This window comes from Siniperca chuatsi, linkage group LG8, assembly GCF_020085105.1.
Source record: "Siniperca chuatsi isolate FFG_IHB_CAS linkage group LG8, ASM2008510v1, whole genome shotgun sequence".
Classification (NCBI taxonomy): domain Eukaryota; kingdom Metazoa; phylum Chordata; class Actinopteri; order Centrarchiformes; family Sinipercidae; genus Siniperca; species Siniperca chuatsi.
In genome coordinates, this window is record NC_058049.1 from 12,676,842 (window position 1) to 12,697,999 (window position 21,158).

The 21,158-nt window shown below is 40.6% G+C and overlaps 1 protein-coding gene across 7 annotated transcripts in view; it reads left to right on the plus strand.

Annotated features, from left to right (window-relative positions):
* Positions 1-21,158, plus strand: part of dlg3 (discs, large homolog 3 (Drosophila)) — an 80,423-nt gene that overhangs the window by 11,348 nt on the left and 47,917 nt on the right. For 5 of the 7 annotated variants that reach the window (XM_044205535.1, XM_044205539.1, XM_044205537.1 and 2 more), the window contains exon 4: positions 3,061-3,171. In XM_044205535.1, the coding sequence (XP_044061470.1) occupies positions 3,061-3,171 (111 nt within the window). Of the gene's footprint in view, positions 1-3,060; positions 3,172-10,019; positions 10,807-21,158 lie in introns of those variants that run through there. The other 2 variants (XM_044205540.1, XM_044205534.1) reach the window with 2 other exon arrangements.

Genomic DNA, 21,158 nt, shown 5'->3' on the forward strand with positions numbered 1-21,158 from the left:
TTAAAAACTAATGGGAAGTCAAGTACCCCTTCATTGGCAGCACCCGTCATGTTCCAAAGGTGTTAATTTGAACTGATTTAAAATCTGATGATATTTAACACTATGAATTATATAAAGTCGATTTTGGTGATTATTTAGGTTGAATATTGGCATCCTAAGGATAGTCTGGCTTCAATATTGTTACAATATTTTTATACAATTGAATAGTCAATGTTTAGGTCAGTTTGATCAAGTTTGCATTCACACTACTACTACTTTTCAACCATTTATCCATTACCTTTAGCTAGCTATAACTACTTACCATAGCATTATATCCATATAATTACTTTTAGCTTTTATCTATCTAGCTCACTTTGTGTTGCAGTAGCTGTTTCTATGATGACAAATTTCAAGAGCTCTGATGCTAACTTATCAGTACGATGATGTAGGTTATTAAGTTATTATTATTATTCGCATTCACTATTCACTAAACCAGGTGGCTTTAACTTTGTTGGTCTGGTATTTGATTTATCAACATGAATAAACACATCATTTCACCCAACTATGTAATATAGTATAAAGTATATTTGATTAATAATATAATTTGGAATAATTGTTATACAATAATATCCCCATGTCATGGAAAATTGGACTGTGTAATGTAATAGTGTAACTAACCAAATGAGCCTCCACTGTGCACTGTGTTTTGGATGAAGAAACTTTTTGAACGGCCACACTCAGACAACTTCTGTTCATAATCTGTCACTCCCATAGTGGAGGATCTAAACCACAAACTATGACTGTGGCTTGAACTTTATTCTGCCATCCTAAACTCCTCTCAGTGTATCCCGTGATCCACCCTGTCTAGCTTCTAATTCAGTGCAGCATGGCTCCTGATCCTTCTCCCATCCTTCCCTCTCTGGATCCCAGCTGCTAGTGGGGCCCAGGCACAGTCCTGTAGAGAGAGAAAGGGAAGTTTGAGAGAGCGAAAGCTACTTAATGGACACCCAGTGAGTGCTCATCAGTATTCTAGCCATGCTGTCACCTGAGTGGAGGATGGGAGGGAAACTAAATGAGTCTGCAAATTCCCTGATTTGGTGCAGAGTAGCAGGTGAGAGTGGAGAATAGCTCCTCTGGAAAATAAAGGAACCGCGATAGAAGAAGCTCTTTTTATTAGTCTAATTGATTTCATAATTAGAAAGTAATTAGTGTTTTGATTGCAAGAACCTTTTGATGTATTATGTTTGATTTTATTTAGTAATAATGGAATAACTAAGAAAGTAATGGTCAACAAGAAACTGAAAAACCTGAGTTGTAAATATTGTATGAAATTATGAAATTATTAATTGATGGACTCATCTCAATATGTTTGCACAATTTTCTAAGTGTATGTGAGTGTGTAAGTGTGAAATTTTTGGGGGGTAGTGGGGGGTCAGCTGCCTGCCTGTCAGTGCCGCCATGTGGGAATGGAGCCGTCAAAGAGAAACTCACTTTGCATCTCTGGAATAACACATAGTATATAATACAAATGTTGTGAGAATACTGCATGCTTGAGATTAATAAAATTTTGCCTTCCAACTCGCTTCCTGTTGGTTGCAGTGATGCCAGGTACAGCAGCCTGCATGCCTACGGCTGTGTGTGTGTTAATATAAACACTTCCAACTTGAGCTCAAGAGCAGCTTTCATTTTAATTTAAAGGTATCAGCTGAGAGAGAAGGAACCACTTGTTTGGAAAATCATTGGGCCTGTTTTGCAGAAACTTTTTTTCGAACTGATGACGATGATGATGGCCTGCTCTAAAGGCTGCCCTCTGCTGTCAGTTAAGGGTCTGTGTGGTCTAAAATTGTTGGAATGATCTCAGTGAATTTCAGGTATTGTAGACTTTTTGTATCCATGTCCATAGTCAGTAGAAGGTTTTGGTCACTTCCGTTTGATTAGTTGCTGTTACTGATTAGTTTGCTGCTATTTTATATTGTCTGAGTTTCATAAGTCATAAAATATGAGATGGAGTGAACCATCCAGTCTCGTTCTGCGCTGCTCTGGCAGGTGACTGTTTCCACAACAAGTAGCACTTTGTTGTGTGTTTTTCTGTTATTGTTAAATTTTTGATTTTACAAATGTATTCTCCTTTCACCCATTACAATTAGCCATGCTCTTACACTTAAACAACACTAAAAGAATAGTTCAACATTTTGGTATATAAGCTTACTCGCTTACAGAATACAAGATAGATTTATTGATCATTTTACAACACAGGGTTGTATAATGAGATTTTGTTTTGTAGTTCCCTTTATGCTACTCAAAAAAATTATATACAATAGATCATTGAATAATTAATAAGTCATAGAAATAATAAGTCATAGAAATTAAAACTATTTTACATAGTGGAGTGCTGAGGATGTCTGCCTCTCACAGCCTGAGGGAAGAAGCTGCTCTGTAGTCTGGTGGTACTTCTGTATCTATTTCCAGATGGCAGCAGGGTGAACAGGCTGTGGCTGGGGTGGGTACTGTCCTTTAGTATCTTTTGGGCACTTGCAGGCACCTCACCTCACCGATATCACTGATGCTCGGTTGGTTGGTACCAATGATCTTTTGAGCGGTTTTAATCAGCTGCTGCAGAGCCCACCGGTCCTGGGCCGTGCACATCCCATGCCAGTTTGTGATGTTTCCAGTCAGGATGCTTTCTATTGTTCCTCTGTAAAAGTTAGTAAGAACTTGGTAGGCTCAATTGTTGAGTGCTAGTGGAGGAGGTGTGACTGCTAATCCGAACCTCTCTGGGGTCTGTTTGTAAGGAAGTCCAATATGCAATTACAAAGTGTGGTACTCAAGCCCAGAGTGCTAAGTTTTCCAATCAGTTTCATGGGGGAGATTGTGTTGGATACTAAGCTGAAATCAACAAAAAACATTCTGATGTAGGTGTTGTTGTTCTCAAGGTGTGTGAAGACTGAGTGGAGGACAGTGGAGATGGCATCCTCTGTGGATCTGTTGGTTCTGAAAGCAAACTGGTGAGGGTCCAGGCTGGCTGGGATGTTCTGATTTTATTTATTCTTGTCTGAAAATGTATCTGTCTGTGTCCCACAGGACCAGGAGGAGGAGGGTGTGTTCCGGGTGCGAGTGACGAGCAGGAGCAGCCCTCACAAAGTGGAGCGGGTTTCTGGCTTGGTGACTCGCTCACATGTCGACATGCCAAAGGTGAGTAAAGCAAAGCAAAAAAATAGGTTTCCCAGGGGTCTCCCGAACACAACTTCTCCTTAGTGATTTTATTCAGGCATCAGAAAAGACAACTGCTACTAATAGAAGCAGATACTAATGATCCTGATGACGTGATGATTACTCATTCTCTGTGACAGAAGTGCCCTAGCACCATGAAACATTTGTTACTGTTCATAAGGGCTGATGACCTTTGGAGCATTTTATTAATGTTGAGACATGACTGCTAAATCACAAAGCAGTCCAAGGAGTCCAGGAATTTATTTCTAGGGATTTGTTTAATCACTTTGAACAGATGGAATCACCTCAATCTGACCTGCTAATAATGTGTGTTAATTATTGTGATGTTAATATTTCATGCTAAAAATACATTTAATTAATTAATTTTCTCTTCAACATTTCAACACCTACAATGATAATTTGCATTTATTATGCTCATACAGATCATAGTAATTAATAGTATAGGCTTTTAATCATATTTAGACAGTTATTATGTGCCATTTTGTAAATATTTTGTCTTCACTGTCTTCATCTGCAGCAAAACACTTACCTCAGGTATTAGTTTATGCTTTTTACAATGTTGAGGCTCTCACTGTTGCTATCTGCAAATATCGAAGATTTGAAGGAATAATTCAACATTTTGGGAAATACACTTATTCACTGTCTTGCTAAGAGTAGATCAATACCACTCCCGCATCTGTCCATTAAGTATAAAGTTAGAGCTAGCAGCCAGATAGCTTAACTTAGCATGAAGACTGTAAACAAGGGCAAACAGCTAGCTAAGCTACCAAAATCCATACTACAAGCACCTCTAAAGCTCACTAATTAACACATTACATCTCTTTGTTTAATCTGTACATAAAAAGAAGTGTGTGTGTGTGTGTGTGTGTGTGAAATGTGTTTATGAAGGGTTGTGTGCTATTTCTTATTTTTAATACTTTGTTTTTTGTACAAATTAGAAAATCAGATATAATGTGCTAATAAGTGAGCTTTAGAGGTGCTGGTAGTCTGATTTCGTTAACATTGGCTAGCTGTGTCCCCCTGTTTGCAGTCTTTATGCTAAGCTAAGCTAACCGCCTGCAGAGACATGAGCGTGATATCGATCTTCTCATCTAACGCTCGGCAAGAAAATGTCGAGAAAAAGTATGGTCAACCTGCTGCTTACATGAGCAACAAGCACAGTCCTCGCATTTCATGATAGAGATATGTCTCATAGGCTTGCAGTGTTCGTCATTGTTAAAAGGACTTGTGTTCACATGTCCTCCCCATTACAACACGGCCAGTGGCACATGGCAGCACAGTGGCCGCAGGCATTGGCTTTTCAGCTGAGCCCAGAACTAGTGCAATGGGTGGGGGGTGTAGAGACGTGAGGATCAAGGGGCTTGGAAGTGGTAAAAGAGAGGGAGATGCAAGCTGTAAGCACATGGATTCAGTGTGCTCTTATGATAATGCATAAGAATACGGTGACAGTACAGGTTGATTCCGGTGTGGATGATATGGAGCTGGCTGTGTGTACGGGCGTGCGTGTGTGTGTGTGTGTGTGTGTGTGTGTGTGTGTGTGTGTGACTCCCTCTATCACATGAAGGAGGTAGGTGAGGGAGCTGAGGAGGCGCAGGGAACGCGAGGGAGGGAGTGAAAGGGAGAGAAGTGGGGGTTGTAGAGAGAAGGATATGGTGGGGGAGGTTGGAGAGAGAGAGCAAGGCGGCTGAGAGGCGAGGGCCGGTGCAGTGCAGAGCTGGAACGGACACCCAGAGCTCAGCCTTCCTCGGGTTGCCATGGAAACCACATTCCTCCCCCGCCTGCATCCCCACAGACTGCTCTGACTCTCTTTCCTTCTCTATCTATGTCTCTCCTCGCTTCTCTGTTTTTCATCCTGTCTTTTTCATTCCTCTTTTAATTTGTGTCTTTGTTTCGTTTTTTTTTCTTTCTCTCTCTCTTTCTGCTCTGCTTTTACACCATACACGCATTGAGCACATTCATGACGATGCACTCCACAAGCACACTGATTTCAGATGCATTGCTAGGTATTTTATGACAAGGTGAATGGGTAATTACACAGTTTATTTTGCATTCCAATGCACTCATGGACACATAAGCACTTTGTTGTTTTCTCTCTATTTTCTTCTCTCTATTTTTACTCCCCCTTCTGTTCAGCACCATGCTTCAGTAATGCCCCCTCTAGTCATCACATTTCTGCCCACACACAGGGCACCTTAGCTTCGTTTCTCCTCAGTTATGGCGTCTGTCGTGGACCTACAGCTCCTTCATCATATTTTATCAACTGCTCTCACCTTCCTATCTGTTTCCAGCTCACCTCTTAACCTCCTACTTGTATCCCATTTCATAGCTCTCTTTCTTTCTGCTTTTGTCTTTTTGTACAAAATCTACGCCAAATCTATGCCAGTTCCTTAGCCATGCAGCTCTGATACAATCTCCCACTCTTGCCGTCTTGTGTTCCTCTTTTCCTGTCTCCCTTATTTCTTTCATTTTGCTCCATGTGTATGCTTCTCTCTCTCATTATTCCATCAGTTGGAGGTGCTGTGTTTGGTGTGTGTGGTGGAGCAGCTGCTCTCTGCCACTGAGGCCTATTAATAGGAGTCCTCGCCGTGTAGCCTTTGTTTTCTGCATCTGCATCGTTGGGAGAGCATCGTGGTGGCTCTTCGACAGGTTACATTGGCTTTTAGTGCAAAACTGAGTAACTGAGTATCTCTCATTCTCTCTCAGTCTGACTGGCTTTCTGTCTTGCCGTCTCTCATCCTTTGCCTTGCACACCTCTATATTCTGGGATTTATTCCTTTCAATAGCTGCTATTTGTGGAACAATCAAGTGGATTCCGTAGATGTAATGATGCCTGAGAGAGACTCATAAGACTTGCTTCCTCACTCCCTCTTGCCGTTAGTTAAGGCTACAATAGAAAAGCTTAGTACGTGTTGATATGGAGCTGCCTCTTTAAGACTGCCTCACTACCGACTGCCCTTTTATGGTGCTGCATCCGGTCAGGTGACAATAGAGTAGTCACATAGCTTCTCTGAGAAATGCCTAGAAATGACTGAAAATTTCAATACATGGTCTGTGCAGTGGTTGGGGGTTGTAACACTCATTATGATAGCATGTGTGTGTATGTTTGTTACAGGGTGTCCAGGTGGGCTTATGTAATATGGGCTGTGCTGGCTGATGCTGAGTGTTGGGGGAGCTGCAAGGAGAAGCAATACTGTTCTAAAGCACAGGATCATTTCCCCGTTTATGCCATAAATCACAGGTCCCTCTTTTTCATTTGTCAACCGAAGGTCAGAGGTTACCGCTTTCATTTCACAAGATAAATCACCTAATGCTGTTGATCCACATCGTTCCAGTCCAGGCTAATTGGGCACAACATTTATCAAGGACTGCACACATACACAAACACCAGTCACTCATGCATGTATGTATACATGTATACATTTGTGCATGGATATGTGACAGGTGAATGTCTGCTTTTTATATTTTTTATATTGCCATGAGGTCCTACAAGATTGCTATTCTTCTGGGTCTACTAAAACCAAGTTGATATTATTGTATTTTCTCCAGGATAGGACTAGTTATTACATTTGGAGAAGAGTCAGAGTGTAATTACAAGCTAACAGTTCAATCATACCCTGCTGTGCGGTGTTGTTTCAGTGTTTGTGACAACAAGTTTTTTCCATAATTATGAAAAAAAAGGTTTTTCACTTTTCATTGAGAGTGGAACATTTATGAAGGTGAACTAAAAGATTGCTGAATTTCTTTGATAGTTTTACATTTTTCCATCTCTGGTATTTATGTCTATCCACTAAAGAAATACCAGTGACTGAATATTGCTTTTTCTGCTTGGCACTGTGTCACAAATGGAAAAATAATCTTATATAGGTGACAGCTTTATTAAGTTAGAAACTGCTTATTAAATTTGACAATATCATGTAATCTAATACAAGGATACTGAAAATGACAACCTCAAAAATAATTGTGTAATTGAGTCCAACCGAAACTTAGGCGACACAGTCTCAACAAAAATTTAACATAATCTGCACAAAGGTTGTATTTATTGCAGGGCCATTGTATTTGATTACACTATATCGTATTAATGTGGGTTTTATGCCACCTGTAAAAGCTTGCAATTGCTTAGATTTCACATTATCAGCACTCTACTGAAATGTTTACTCTTAAGCAGAAGTTAAGAAGCATTGCATTTCTTTAGTGATTAAAACAAAAAGAAAAGATCAAAACAGAAAATCTAGTCTTCATCCATAAAATTACGTTGAAAAAATACATGTTTTACAAGACATGTATACCAACGCTACATTAACCTTCATGACCTTTTCTGTCCTCTGTAATAGCTCTAATTTGATTAGTGCATATTAACTTCCTGTATTCTTCTTCCTGCTATCCTCCTGATACAGAAAATCAGCAATTGATTGGCTCTAAAAAGAGCTGCACATTTTTTTATATATATTATATTATGTAATATTTAAAGGGAGAGGTTTCTGTCCCCTAGAGGTACTAAATATGTCTACATGCACAGTTCATATCGCAGATGTGTGTGTATGTGCACACCCACCCATACAGATGGCATATATATGTGCATTCAGTCCTGGGGATCTTTCTCTGTCCATCTCTCCTGCCTTTATTATGTGTATTCTGCTTGCCATTCCCTCAGTTTCTGTGCCATACAGTATGTGTTTTTTTTTTTTACTGCAAACCCTCTGACTACACTAAGTGGAAAATGCGATGTGGACAGTTTATAAGAGAGACAGAGCGAGTCTAGGAAAGGATGTTTGCAACATGTGCTCGGTCATGTGTGCTGTGATCGATATGCTTACATTGTCCTTTCAAGCCACTGCCTCGAAGCCCCGCCTCACTGCTCTGATTGGCTTCAGCAGGGTTTGTGGCTGCATCCGACAGTGTAACTGAAGGCATTCAATGGTTTCCAATCTCTGTTTAAAAATGCCCAAGTTTCTCCTCTTTTTGCTCTCTGCTTGGCAAATCTCTGTAGGTTACAGTGAAGGAATATCATTATAGTGAAGATAGTTACTGTTGCATGTAATTTAGTACGGCTGAGCCTGCTATGTGTGCCTCCTGGTAGCACTGCAACACAATGCAGTGTGCCCTCGTCCCTAAAATCCTGCTCAATTTAAGGAAGGTTGCACAGATTCACATTAATATACATATAATTTGAAAGGCACTATGTCAGTTAGTCTGTTAGTCAAAACACTGTAAAGGCACTAGCATTCATGTATGAGCATTGTAACATGCAGACTATGTACAAATATACTCTCTTCCCCCATGCAGACACACCCAGCTCCGTTCCCCCGTCACATTTCATTAATAATACATATATGCAGAGCTTTATTGGCGACACTGTAACATTCCCTCTTAGTTCTCTAAAAATTAAACCTTCACCCTCTGTGTCAGGATGTTTTATATCAAGCTGTGATCAACCCAGAAATTCGTAAGCATGCAAAATGGTTCACAGGAAGTCCTATCACATTTCTGAAAATATAACTGCTACAGATACATGAAAGCCATATAGTCTGTCCTTCTCTTTTTTCCCCTCACACATATTCTCACTCTCAATCTCTTCCTCCACCCACTCGAAAGCCCAAGCGTGTAATCTTGTTGGTTTCGTACACATGTGTTGATGTCATCATTGTGAACATAAAATATTTCCCCTATGGTTCTTAAACGAGGCTTCAGGAGTGCAGTTTTCTCTCACTGTGCTTATTTTGACCCAATACTGCACATGGGCACAACAGCAGTGCTGCTTTGCCAGTAGTAATACTAAAAAAGGAAGAGGGATAGAGAATGATGTAAAGTAATGCAGTGCTATTCAAAGGCATCCTCTGTTGAGTGGCAGGTCTAGTGATACCCAGGAGAAAAAGGATTTTCATCTGCTGCACCTGCTTCCATTGTGAGATTATTTACAGATGTATGCTGTGACACAGAGCCTGAGGTTGCCAATCACTAGCATAAGAAAGCTGTTAAGTCTGCAGCTGAACTAGAGATGACTGTGGAGGTGACCAGTGACCAGTCAGAGGGACAGGGGTGCTCACTGGAAGTTGGATTTTGGCTGCATTGGTCTGATGAAAAACATGGATTAGACTCACAATTAGTGGATCAGGGTCAAGGCTCGGTATTTGCAGATTGCAGACTATGACTTCCTGACCTTTTTATTGAGAAAATAGCCCAATGGAATGTTTTTATTGTGCCTTGATTTGTGAAGTTGTGCTTTTTCACCCAAGGCAGGCAGCAGTGAGATTTAGGTGTTGCGGCCCCTTTAAGAGCAGCTAGTGAAGCGCTCAGTCCTGTTGGTGCTGCTGCTGCTGATGGCAGCGCTGCCAGTTGATTGGCTGTGGCTGTCATGGCTGAGGTGCTAGAGGGATGCTGCTACGTATCCCACCGCCATCCCCCCCTCTCGCTCTCTCTCGCTCTCCATCTCCCTCTTGCTTGCTTGCATCCCTCTGAATAATCCACATCTAGGGCAAGCTGGCTGAGAGGCAATCCAGTGCTCAGCTCCTCTCTGCAGGCTGAGAAAAGAGACAGAGAGAGAAAGACAACGCTTTTCAACGCAGGAGGAAAAACGTGAGATTTTGACACAACGGGAAGATACCAAGAATTAACAGAGGAAGATTTTCATTTGCGGATATCATTTATTTATACATATTGTTTATATATCTCTATATATATTTGTACACACGCATATAGATATTTATATATATATACATTTATCCCTGTACATATCTGTATTTGTGCTTGTCTGTTTATATTAATATTTTTATATGTATTTGTGTGTGTAAATATATATGATATATAAACAAAAAGAATATATATATATATATATATATGAATTTATATGCGCATCACTGTGAACCAAGAGAAGCAAGAGGAAATTTCTATCATCGGGGCTGGTCTCTGATTGTGTGGTCGTATACAATATTTTGAATATTTCCTTTGATCTTCTACGTCAAGAGGACAAAGACTACGTGCCCATTTTGTATTTTTGTTTTCCTGTTGCTGCTTCCCGTCCCTCTCGATCTTTTTTTTTTCTACATCCGAGAGGAATAAAGCGGAGAGTGACAGGATTTGACGAAAAGGGAAAATCTGAAGAAATTCCTGTGATTAGTGTTATTTCCATCGGCATTAGCGCTCTGTGAGCCGATCACAGCGTGCTGTGTGAGATCTGAGGAGGCAGCAGAGATAGAGTGCCACGCCGCTCAGCTCAGCGTCAGCCCAGCCAGCATGCACAAACACCACCACTGCTGCAAGTGCCCAGAATGTTATGAGGTGACCCGTATGGCTGCCCTGCGTAGAATGGACGCCCCGTCGTATGGAGGAGACTGGCAGGCCGAGCCCTATGGATACCCACCTGGGTACGGGGGAGGCCAGACCTTACCTCCTCCTGCCTCAGGGGGAGGTGGAAGCATGGGAGGAGGAGGGGGCACTTTGGGGAGAAGTAAGGGCAAGATTATGTCTGGTGGGGGCCCTGGAGGTCCTAACCCAAAGGGCCAATCCAAGGGTGGTCCCAAAGTAAACGGCAACAACTCCAGTGGACAAGGAGGATGGTGGCCCGAGTGCACCTGTACCAACCGGGAGTGGTATGACCAGGTAACTCATCTTTCTCACTCTGTTAGATAGCTCAGGCCTGTGGGGCCTGGCAGGGGAGGCTGGGATCAGATGAGCTGCTGCTGTAGTAAAACAGACGCGATCATGTATCAGCTGAGCCTGTCGGTTTATGGAAGAGAATTCATATTTAGTATTCATCTCAAGGCTTCAGTTTCCCATTTGTTGACTGTGGTTCCTCTTTTGGAAGCAGAGTAAGGAGAATAGAACAGGACCGATCCAGTTCCACTGCAAACACATGGGGATGATCTTCATGTTTGGATTTGATGCAGATGACTAATGCTTATAGATTTAACACACCTAGTGTATGTCGTCAAAGGCTTACGTTGATGCAGTTACCATAGGCCAAAAAATGGTGCATTTTCATTCATTGAAGCAGCACTGAGATGCAGTTTGCAATTATTTTAAGTTATCTCTCAAGCCGGTAACTCCGACATTACAGACTGACTTTGGAAGAAATTAGATGTAAGAAATAGATTTCTCAGAGATGAGCTAATTGTAGGATTGTGTCTCATTAACTCAGAGTAAGGGAAGAGATGATGAAATCAATCTCTGATACCAGTTCCATTCTTATTTGGCCTCCGTTTTTTAGCAAGCCATTTTGCTCAAAGGAATCACAATATAATGAATGTGCTGTCAGAAAAATAGAGAATCAGCAGTAATCTGTGTCTAAACGCTGCCTGTTATACATGCTGCACAGTGTGAATGAAACCGCCTCTTCACATGCGCTCCATTTTGTTTCTATTATCTCCCTTTATTTACATGTATTTATAAATTACAGTTGATAAAAGGTCAGAACAGCTTCAGAAGCACAGTCTCTAATTAAGCAAGGTGCATGTATGTGAGCACGAGAGTGAGCTTGGGTGGGGGAAGGGTAGCTTGGTGAGCATGAGATTCAAGGAATGGTTCTTGCTGTGCATGAGTATGTGTCTATGTAGTCTCGTATTTGCTGCAAGTGAAGCCACTGCATCATTTGTAGTTCCTCCGTTTATGTCTGATCACGTTTTGGGCAAGAAATGTGAGGCAACAGGAAGAAGGAAGGTGAGAAGAAGCACGGGGGTAAAATGGAGGCTGAAATTTCAGTAGCAGAGTGGAAGAAATCCCCCTGAGCTGAGCCCACATATGAGCTGCAACCTGGCTGATATTAGCAGATTACTACAGCCAAGGAGAGGTTTTAGAGATTGACACTTTCTCTTGGTTCGTGTTGCATTAAAATCTATTGAAAACCTTTTTCTTATCAGCTGCATCCAGACCAATCAGGCTTATTTCATGTTTCACAAATTTGAAAGCTCACAGCAGATGTGATTATGTAAGCATTTATTGCTTACGCGGAGATTTTACTCTACATCAGTATTACCACCTAATTTTTTCTACTGCTCATTTCCAGCATATTTATTCAATATTCAACTTACAATGAAGCAAATTTGTATCTACTTGCTGAAATATGTTTTGGACTGCACTGTGATTCATGTAGGAATCTTATGTTGTCGAAACAGCACCATTAATGGATAAACCATTCTGTAGAATCCTATCTGATCCTATCCTTTTTGAAGAATCCTTGTTCCCTTGCTGTATCATGCGAATGTGCACCACTCAAAAACTCTGTAGAGAAAATATCCAACCTGGCATTCATGGCTTCAGTCCAGGAGTATCTACATTGGAATAATAAGAGCTGGAATAAAAGATGACGAATCCGCGATGGATGATGTTGGGGGAAAGCAGCAGTCAGTGGGGTGAAAATGCTAAGGTTGAAAAAGAGAGAAATAAGCCAATAAAGGCAGGCAGTGGGCCTGGAGAGGGGGAGGGGGTTATGTAAGAAGAGGCAGTTGGTGGTGCTGTCAGAGAGAGAGAGAAAGCAAGCGAGGCCCTGACACTGTGGACAAGCATCTGTCCCTCCATCTCTTAAAACGGGCATGTGCATGGCCAGTATGTGCTCCCCTTCCTAAGAACGGGTAATAGCATGGCATGGATGAAGATGCACACCCACAACCACCCCCGCCCTCCCAGCTCTCCTCAGTCACCGTTGCTCATCCTTGGGTGGGAAATGTGGATGCAACCCCTCCCCCACTACCTATACACAGCCGGAGAGCATTGCAGTAATCACACACGCCAAACCACACGCGTCTTTTATCTTATAGCTTTCATAATAACCCGTGTATTTGGATGCCAGCACAATAAAAAGCAATAACCTTGCACAGTCATTCAGAATTATCTGAGCTGGCTTTTTATAGCTGGATCATTGACATTTTGATGGCATGATGCCATATTAATTTTTTCCCCCCTCTGTGATCTATTTACTAAACAATTGTTGCTGCTTTTGTCAAGAGCTTGCTTGGATAATTGTGGATGATTCCAGTTGGGATTATAAGAACATTCTTTAAAACAAGAGCTTTTGAATTTAAATCTGAGAAAAGTAGTGACCTCAGACTACTGGGAGCTTCAGTCAGAAAGCTCCCTCTTCCCCCCGCGGGCTCCAATCTGTCTTTGTGTGTTCTCCAGCTCTGTGGCTATGATTAGCTTTAAATATTAATTGGATTTTACTTTATTTATTAGCATCAAGATTTGGTCCAAAATGCTTTGCCAAACCCATTGTTTATAACAGGCCTCTGTAGTGGCAGTGGTGTTTTAAATTAATGCACAGGCACGGTGGGCGTTCCATGTCGAACACTCCCATAGGTGATTACGACTTGAAAGCCTTCAGACCTTGATCAGAAGTGTGTGTGTGTGTGTGTGTGTGTGTGTGTGTGTGTGTGTGTGTCTTTTACAGTCACATTGATTTATCGGTGTCATTGGTTTGTACATCTGTCTGATGAGATTTTGTTCGGTCGGATTTGATTTGCCATTCCTGTAACAGCAACCCAGAGAGTATTAACGGATGGGATTTACATGTGCTCCATGTCCAAATGTCTTGAGCGGGATCCCCTACTGTGATCTTAAAAGGCTCCATCTAAAACCTGGAATATTCTCATCAGATCAAGAGATTTATTTGTGAGCTTGTCTTAGAATAAAAAGGTAAGACATATGTGACCTGAATGAAAGTGCACTTAGCATATCCATACATTTTCTTTAAAAATCTTGTGTGAATGATAAGGGCCAAGATGTATGACATTTTCATTACACCTGCAGGTGCAGTTGCTGTCAATACATTCAGTCCAATGTGACACATAATTACTGCACGATTGTTTTTTAAGTGTCAAGTGTCAAATCCCCAATGACCTTATGACGACGAGTAAAGTAGGAATAAAGGGGAGAACATTTATAGAAAATACATTTAAGTTCAATAACGGGATAAATACCAATAAACCTCACTTTTACAGGTGAGAGCTGGATTCAAAGGAAAATTAAGAATGGAGAAAAGCTATAAGACATGGCAGATGTTATGGATGATGCTTATACCAAGCATTCCTGCGTCTTCCCTGAATCTAAGTATTAATGAAAGGAGGACTCCTCATAAGGCTAGGCAACCTTGACCTCGAGAAATAAGCACATTGTGAAAGCAGTGTTTTGTTGTGAGCTTTTTCTTATTAATAGACTCACAAAAGTTGTTTGTTTACCTTCACAATCTTCTTCATGTCACATGTGGTGGTGTGACACGGGCTGCCATTTAATCATATTTCTGTCTTGCCAGAAGTGTCAAGATGACGACTTCTGTTGTTGCCCAGCAAATTAGGACAACATCCCAGGTATGGGATAGTTGGTGGGCCTCTTCACCCCAGATTTCTGCCCACTTGTTGCATTTATTTGCATCTTTAATGGAGCAGTGGTACTTGTTGCTGTTAGATGTGACAGTTCTGGCCCTCTGCAAGTTTTTCTTTCTTGCAGTAATCCAAGACTTTAGGCCTCAAGTTTTCTTGACTGGTTTGTTGTTGTTTCTTTACATTTGTGTGCTTCAAAATTGCTCTTTCTTTTGATTTGACCATATATTTATTGGTTTGATTATTTATGATATGGTATTTAAGTCTGCATTCTTAGCATCAAATGAAAAATTATACATTTACAAAATAAGAGGAAGGTGAATTTCTGACAAAATGTCAACTCAAAATCATGCATTTTGTAGCCTTCTGTGTAATTAAACAATATTTTTTATGCTAATAATTTTAACAGTTCTGAAAGAATATAATACAGCACCAAAAATAGTAAAACTCCTAATTATTTTACTGTCTACTCCCACCCCACCAGTGATGTCAGAGCACCTGTGATGTCACAATACCTCTGACATCACTTTTAAGCTTCAGCATTACCCTGGAATCAGATTACATTTCATCTGAGGACCCTGCACCCCCATGCCGTCCCTCCCTCTCTCCCATACTTACCCCAACAAGGATTTTTAAAATTCAGTCGGAGGCAAAAACAGGCTGAAACGGTGTTATTACTCTTTGAAATCTGTCTGTACTGTAGCTCATACCCTGTATGCAACTAAACAATGTGAAATGTTTTGAAACCTGTTACAGACAAGTGCTCCAAATGTTGGTGCCTCCAACTTTCTCAAGATGCACTCTGCTGTTTAGGAGACAGTTTGCATTTAGTTCTCATGTTGTGAGTTGTCACAAAAAAAATGACTAAGCCAATACCATAAACAGGGCAAATGTTACTTACATAGCTGCAACTACTAAAACTTTGGCCAACAGGTGTATCTTTACATTAAAAATCTTACGTAGTGTAGCTTTAAACATACCTCTGCCAGATATTATGATTGATTTTTCCCATTTCTTGTAAGTGTTCTTTCAAACTGCTCGCAGCAATTTAGAAGTATCTAGAGCACTGATGGTAACATGAACGTGAACAGCTCTACAGAAGTTTTAAGTTGTTCCAGTTCAAATGACAGCAGCAACAGCTACAGTTGTCAGAGTAAGATTGTTTGAAAAATGAATTCCACAACCTTTACTCTCGCGTGACCTGTATTTCCTGCAAAGAAATGAGGCAATTTCTTTGGCAATAAGATGCAGTACAGTGTAGTTTCTCCATGATCTTAATGAGCTTTGACAATTTTAAAGCATATTGAAGAGCTACCAGGCTATGTACAAGGAACCCATAATATCAGCCAATGCTGTTGGCTGAAAATAGTTTCAAAATTGTTGTTATATGTGATACAGATTTACAAAGCTTTTACTTTGATGGCACATTTGGGTACAAGGACTTTATGGAGCAGCAGCTACTGGTTCTTATCAGTGTTTTTGCCATTTAGTATGTTACCCTATAGCTTTCTCACTCATCACTACGGTAATATAGCAAAAGGAGAAAAAATATTTAGGTAAAAAAATTCACTTGTTGGTTAACTCAGTATGTTTCGATATACATATGGAAGAAAAGGAAATTTGTTGTAACATAGATGTTTGGTTCAGCCAAGAAAATCATTTAATGTCTTTGCACTCAGTGCTTTGGTGTTTGCAAATTCAGCAAATAACACTAAATTTGAACCATTTTTCAGTTACATTGAAACAGATTTTTGAAAAACTGTATTTCAGCTTTTCAAACTGCTACAAAAATTAAATTATGATTCAGATGCCAACATTCTATTTTACTGATCTCACACAAATTCAGAGCACATAATTTAATTTCAGTTGTCTGCTAGCAAACCTCCTACATCATATCTTCCCTTCTGCGCTTGGCTGTCTCTCTTCCACACGCACACACACACATACAGTTTGAGCACACACACCCATGCCCGACACAGACCTTTACCCAAAAACAAAGTGTTCCTTACCCAGGAAAATATGGGGGTAAAGAGAGGATGGTGAATCATGGGAACGAAACAAGGGAGACAAGGTGCACTGCAGTATTTATGTGCACTTTGACAAAAGTTTGCTTTTTATACGCTGTAAGAGGGGGGACGGGACAGAGCGCCTGAGAAAAGGCCAGTCAGACATTGACGTAAGCGTGCAGGGGAGACTTTGACAACCGAGCCACCATTATGGAAGCTGAAGAGCTTGATCTGTGATGGGGAGCTGCTGTAGCTGTGACCCAGGACCCTGAGCTGTGTTGAATCCCACCTCTTCTCTTAAAAGCCTCTACTCAGTAGCTCTGTTGTTCTTTACCTTTGCATCGCGTTCACAGACTGAATCTGCTCTTATTTCAACATGGAGGTCCTCTGTGAAATGCAGGATTCACAGGAGTTTCTTGTGTCCTCTGCCATCGCAGATTTAATGCCCATCAAGTGGTTTACTCATTATTGCGGTTTGGCTACAGCTATGTGATATATATACAGGCTTTTGTACAGTTTTCAGGTGCAATCGCCTGAAGCTGCAGATCGTGAGTGTGGAGGTGTATGTCCTGCTGGAAGCCGAGGCTGCCATGCCCCTGTGATCCATATGGTCATTGGCAGAGGCCCTGCCAGGGCTCAGCCCCATATCAGCTCGCCTGTTCCCCTCTCTGGCTCTCGCTGCCAGCCAGGGGAGGAGAGGAGAGAAGAAAGGAGAAAGGAGGGGAACGCTGTTTGTTTGTTTGCTTGCCTGCTTTGTTTTATTTAGGGGTTTTTGCTGATCACAGTAGCGAATGGCCTAGAAATGCAACTGTGCTGTGCAGGACAGAGTGGACTCCTGATTCAGCGATGGAAGCATCAGATTTTCTGTTAGTGAGAGAAGCGAGGGACACGGGGCCTTTGATGGAATGAGATGTTAAATGCTATACCACTATTGCTGTCATTTAATAGAATCAGACGTTAGTGTGTGATAGGCTGTATGTACGGATATGAAAGCTTTTTTTCTGCTCTGCCAGACTCGTTTTAGCAGGAATGTGCTAGCGTTTTCAGCAAGGTACAGTACACCAGCTTCATCACCCACATGCTGCCGTGGAATATGTGTATATCCAATCAATATCAGAGAGGAGCTAGTCCCTAAGCCTTCTGACTCCTCTTCATTTTTGTGTGGGTGTGTAGGTGCTTTCAACAGTGCTTGTACTTCTATTGCTTTTATTCCACCATCATATCAGCTGTTATTTTGGTAACACTTTACAATAAGGTACACAGTAGTAATTATATTACCGAAGAAACAGGAGCTAACTGCTGAATAATTAATATAAATAACTAATTATTAGCTTCCAAATAATTTTAAATCAGTGATTATATAGTAGATAATCATAAATTACCTGAGAACAGATTTTGTTAAAGGTGGGGTATGCAATTCTGGAGAAATCCAATACCATGACAAATACTATGATATAGAGCGAACAACGACGCAACAAGTAATGTAACTAACGTTAGCTAGGTTGTGGGTTAGCACACTGTCACTACAGTTGCTACTGCGAAGATAATATGCAGAGAGGATGAGACGGTTTCCCAGAGGCAGCAAACCAGCTCCAGACAGCGATACTCACAACTCTCCTGCTACTATAGCTAACATCACAGCAACAGCATATCTTGGCAAACTAGAAAGTAAGCTGAATGTCCGTGGGCAAGTCATTTAACGTTACCTGACACACAAATCATGGCTGGAATAGTGTTGTGTTGCTCGGTCACTTTATTTGTTTCACATGCACAAAGCCAGGGCTGTGTACAAACACAGTGCACACACAGACAGCTAGCGGACCGTAGGGAGATATTCGCTGAATTTGACAAAAAGACGTGTATTTGATTAGAATCGCATACCCCACCTTTAATGAGCAGTGTCTAATGATTAGTTTGTAAATATCTGTGAATCTGCATACTGACCACATTCTGTTATTCCCTGTTTTATAGTATCATGTTTTCGTCAGAAGCCTTATAGTTTTCTGATCTTCCTGTTTGCTGCTGGAGGAACTCAAAACTTCCTCCATGTTTACCTGTTGTCTTGATAAATTCAGCATCATGTACATTTCCACAGCACTAATTCCATCAGTACAGCAATATAGTCATGTCATACCCACCCCTCTTCTCTAACAGAAATACTGTTTTCATTCACTAATTACTTCCAGTCGCTTCCATTTTGTTTAAATTGCTTTTAAGATACTGTCAATGAAACACATTACTTCCTGCTCAGATGTTTTACATTAAGAGCTTTCCTGTGGCCCCCAAGAGCAAAGTCTCTCCCTTTCTTTTAATTTGAAACATCTGCAGGAAGTGTTGAGTTTCATTTATAGTACCTTAACATCACTTGATAAAATATGATGGAGTAGAAATGATTGGAATGAATGAATGAATGAAAAGAGCATTAGAGAAGAGAAAGTCAGAGCAGTAGAGTGGTAATCTGGTTCTTTACAGATCGAGTTAGTGCTTTGGAAATGTACATCATGCTGAATTTACCATGTGAGCCATCAGAGTAAGTAATTTCACCCCTTCTCAATGTTTTATGCCTGGCCTTTATTATTTTGTGCTGCTTCAGCTATTATTTAAGACTTGACTGTTGTTTGAACAACAACTTTTATTTGAGAATTAACTGTATATTCTGAGCTCATTTACATTAATTAATTCTTACCTGTAAGTCATATTAATGGACAACACAGCCACACTAGATGCTAGCTAGCTAACTAGTGAACAGATATGCATAGGCCTTTTTCATAGAAGACATGTTGACATGTCACAGTAGGAAAAGCACAGGTGTAAATAATATAATTAATGATGGCTGAATTCCATTTAGCTGCTTCAGTTTCAGGGTCCTTCTATTGCGCATGCTGGCTCACTGTCACACTGTCATGGCTTACTGGGACATGCATACAACAGAGCCATTATTAATGTTATTAGTAACACCTGAGCTTTTCCTGCTATGACAAGTCAAAATGTCTGCTGTGAAAAAGGCCTATTGAGGTCGGGATCAATTGAAAATATTTTTATACTATTGCCAACATGATATCTGAGTTTCATACTCAACATACTTTTTTTTATTTTTTATTTTTTTCATTCTTTTTTCATTTAACAAATGTTGGATAAACCATACAAGAAGCCTAAATAAAATGCAGTGTAAAAACTGGCCAAATAATTATCTAAATTAGGAACTATCTCAAAGAATAAGTAAACATGACTACAAATCTGACCAGGCATTTCATGACTTTCAGAAGTTTCACCACCTGACCATCTGACACAGACACACTTCTGTCGGTACCAAAAAAGTGTTGAGGTTCCATACTCAGCCCTGGTTGTGACCTTTACGGTCAGTCACCCACAAATGTTCGTGTCTCATTGCACTCACAATAGTCATTTCTAGCAGCTTCATAACAGTTAATCTACCTGGTTAATAATGAGAAAATGTCCTCTGTTCTGAACTACTTGTTAGCTAATGCTTAATTACAAATGACAGATTTGTTCCTCACTCATTCATTGGTAACTACTCAGGAATTGTTGTACCTTATTATAGAGTGTTACCATTATTTTAGCCATTTCACACACTATTTTACTCTGTGCTCTCTTAGCCTGCATGTATAGGTGGCATAGATGAAGCCCAACAGATGTCTAGTGTTCAGGGTAAAAAGTCTGACAGTTAGAACACAGGTAGTTCAAATGCTGCCTTACATCAATATGTACGGGAGATTTTTTTGAACTCCAATTAGTGAACCAACGGTCACATTTTTTTGGTAAATCATTATACAGAAAACAGAATATTTGTTGTTCTTTTTTCTGGGAACAAGTGTGGGTGTGTAGTGTGTGTGTGTGTGTGTGTGTGTGTGTGTGTGTGTGTGTGTGTGTGGAGGACATTTGGCGAAGCAGTGCATTTCTTACCATGTGTAGCTGCTCTGAGTGCCATCTCTGTCTAATGCATTATCCAAGCAGCCCTTCAGCCATTTGGTCTGGCCTCTCTTCTTTTTTTTTGTGTGTGTGTGTTGTTTTTCAGTGTTCTTCATTTCTATCATCCCCCTCCTGTCTTCCACTGCCCTTCTCCTCCTCCGTTCTTTCTTTTTTCATACATAGTACGAATCAAAGGCTTCATTTTCGGGTGTAGAGCAGTATTCAGAGAGGATGCTGTAGCAGCAAACAACTCCAGACCTGTGCGTCAGTATGATTAGTGTAGTTTAATATGTTATGCACAAGCAGTGCTTTACAGGAATACAACATCTACGCCTTGTCGCTCATTTTTTAAAGCTGACTTTAAAACTGAGTTTGGTAAGAATTGTATGTCATAATACAGCAGTAGGATCTCTGGTAACTAATTGCATATTTGATTTAAATATCAAAATCGTGACCACATGTCAAAATCTGATCTAATTCTTAACCAAGCAACCTTTAACAGCTCACGATATTAATTTACAGTAATTATCTATCTCAATCTTATACTCTAACATAAATATTATGTTTTTGCAAACTAGTTTGACCATCATCTGGTTATGATAACATTTTATTTATTAGCTCATATATGGGGTTGTGGGGATTTTGCTTGACATACAGTATCTTTACAGTGGAGTTTGCAGTGTAAAACAAGCATGAGCAATCCCAC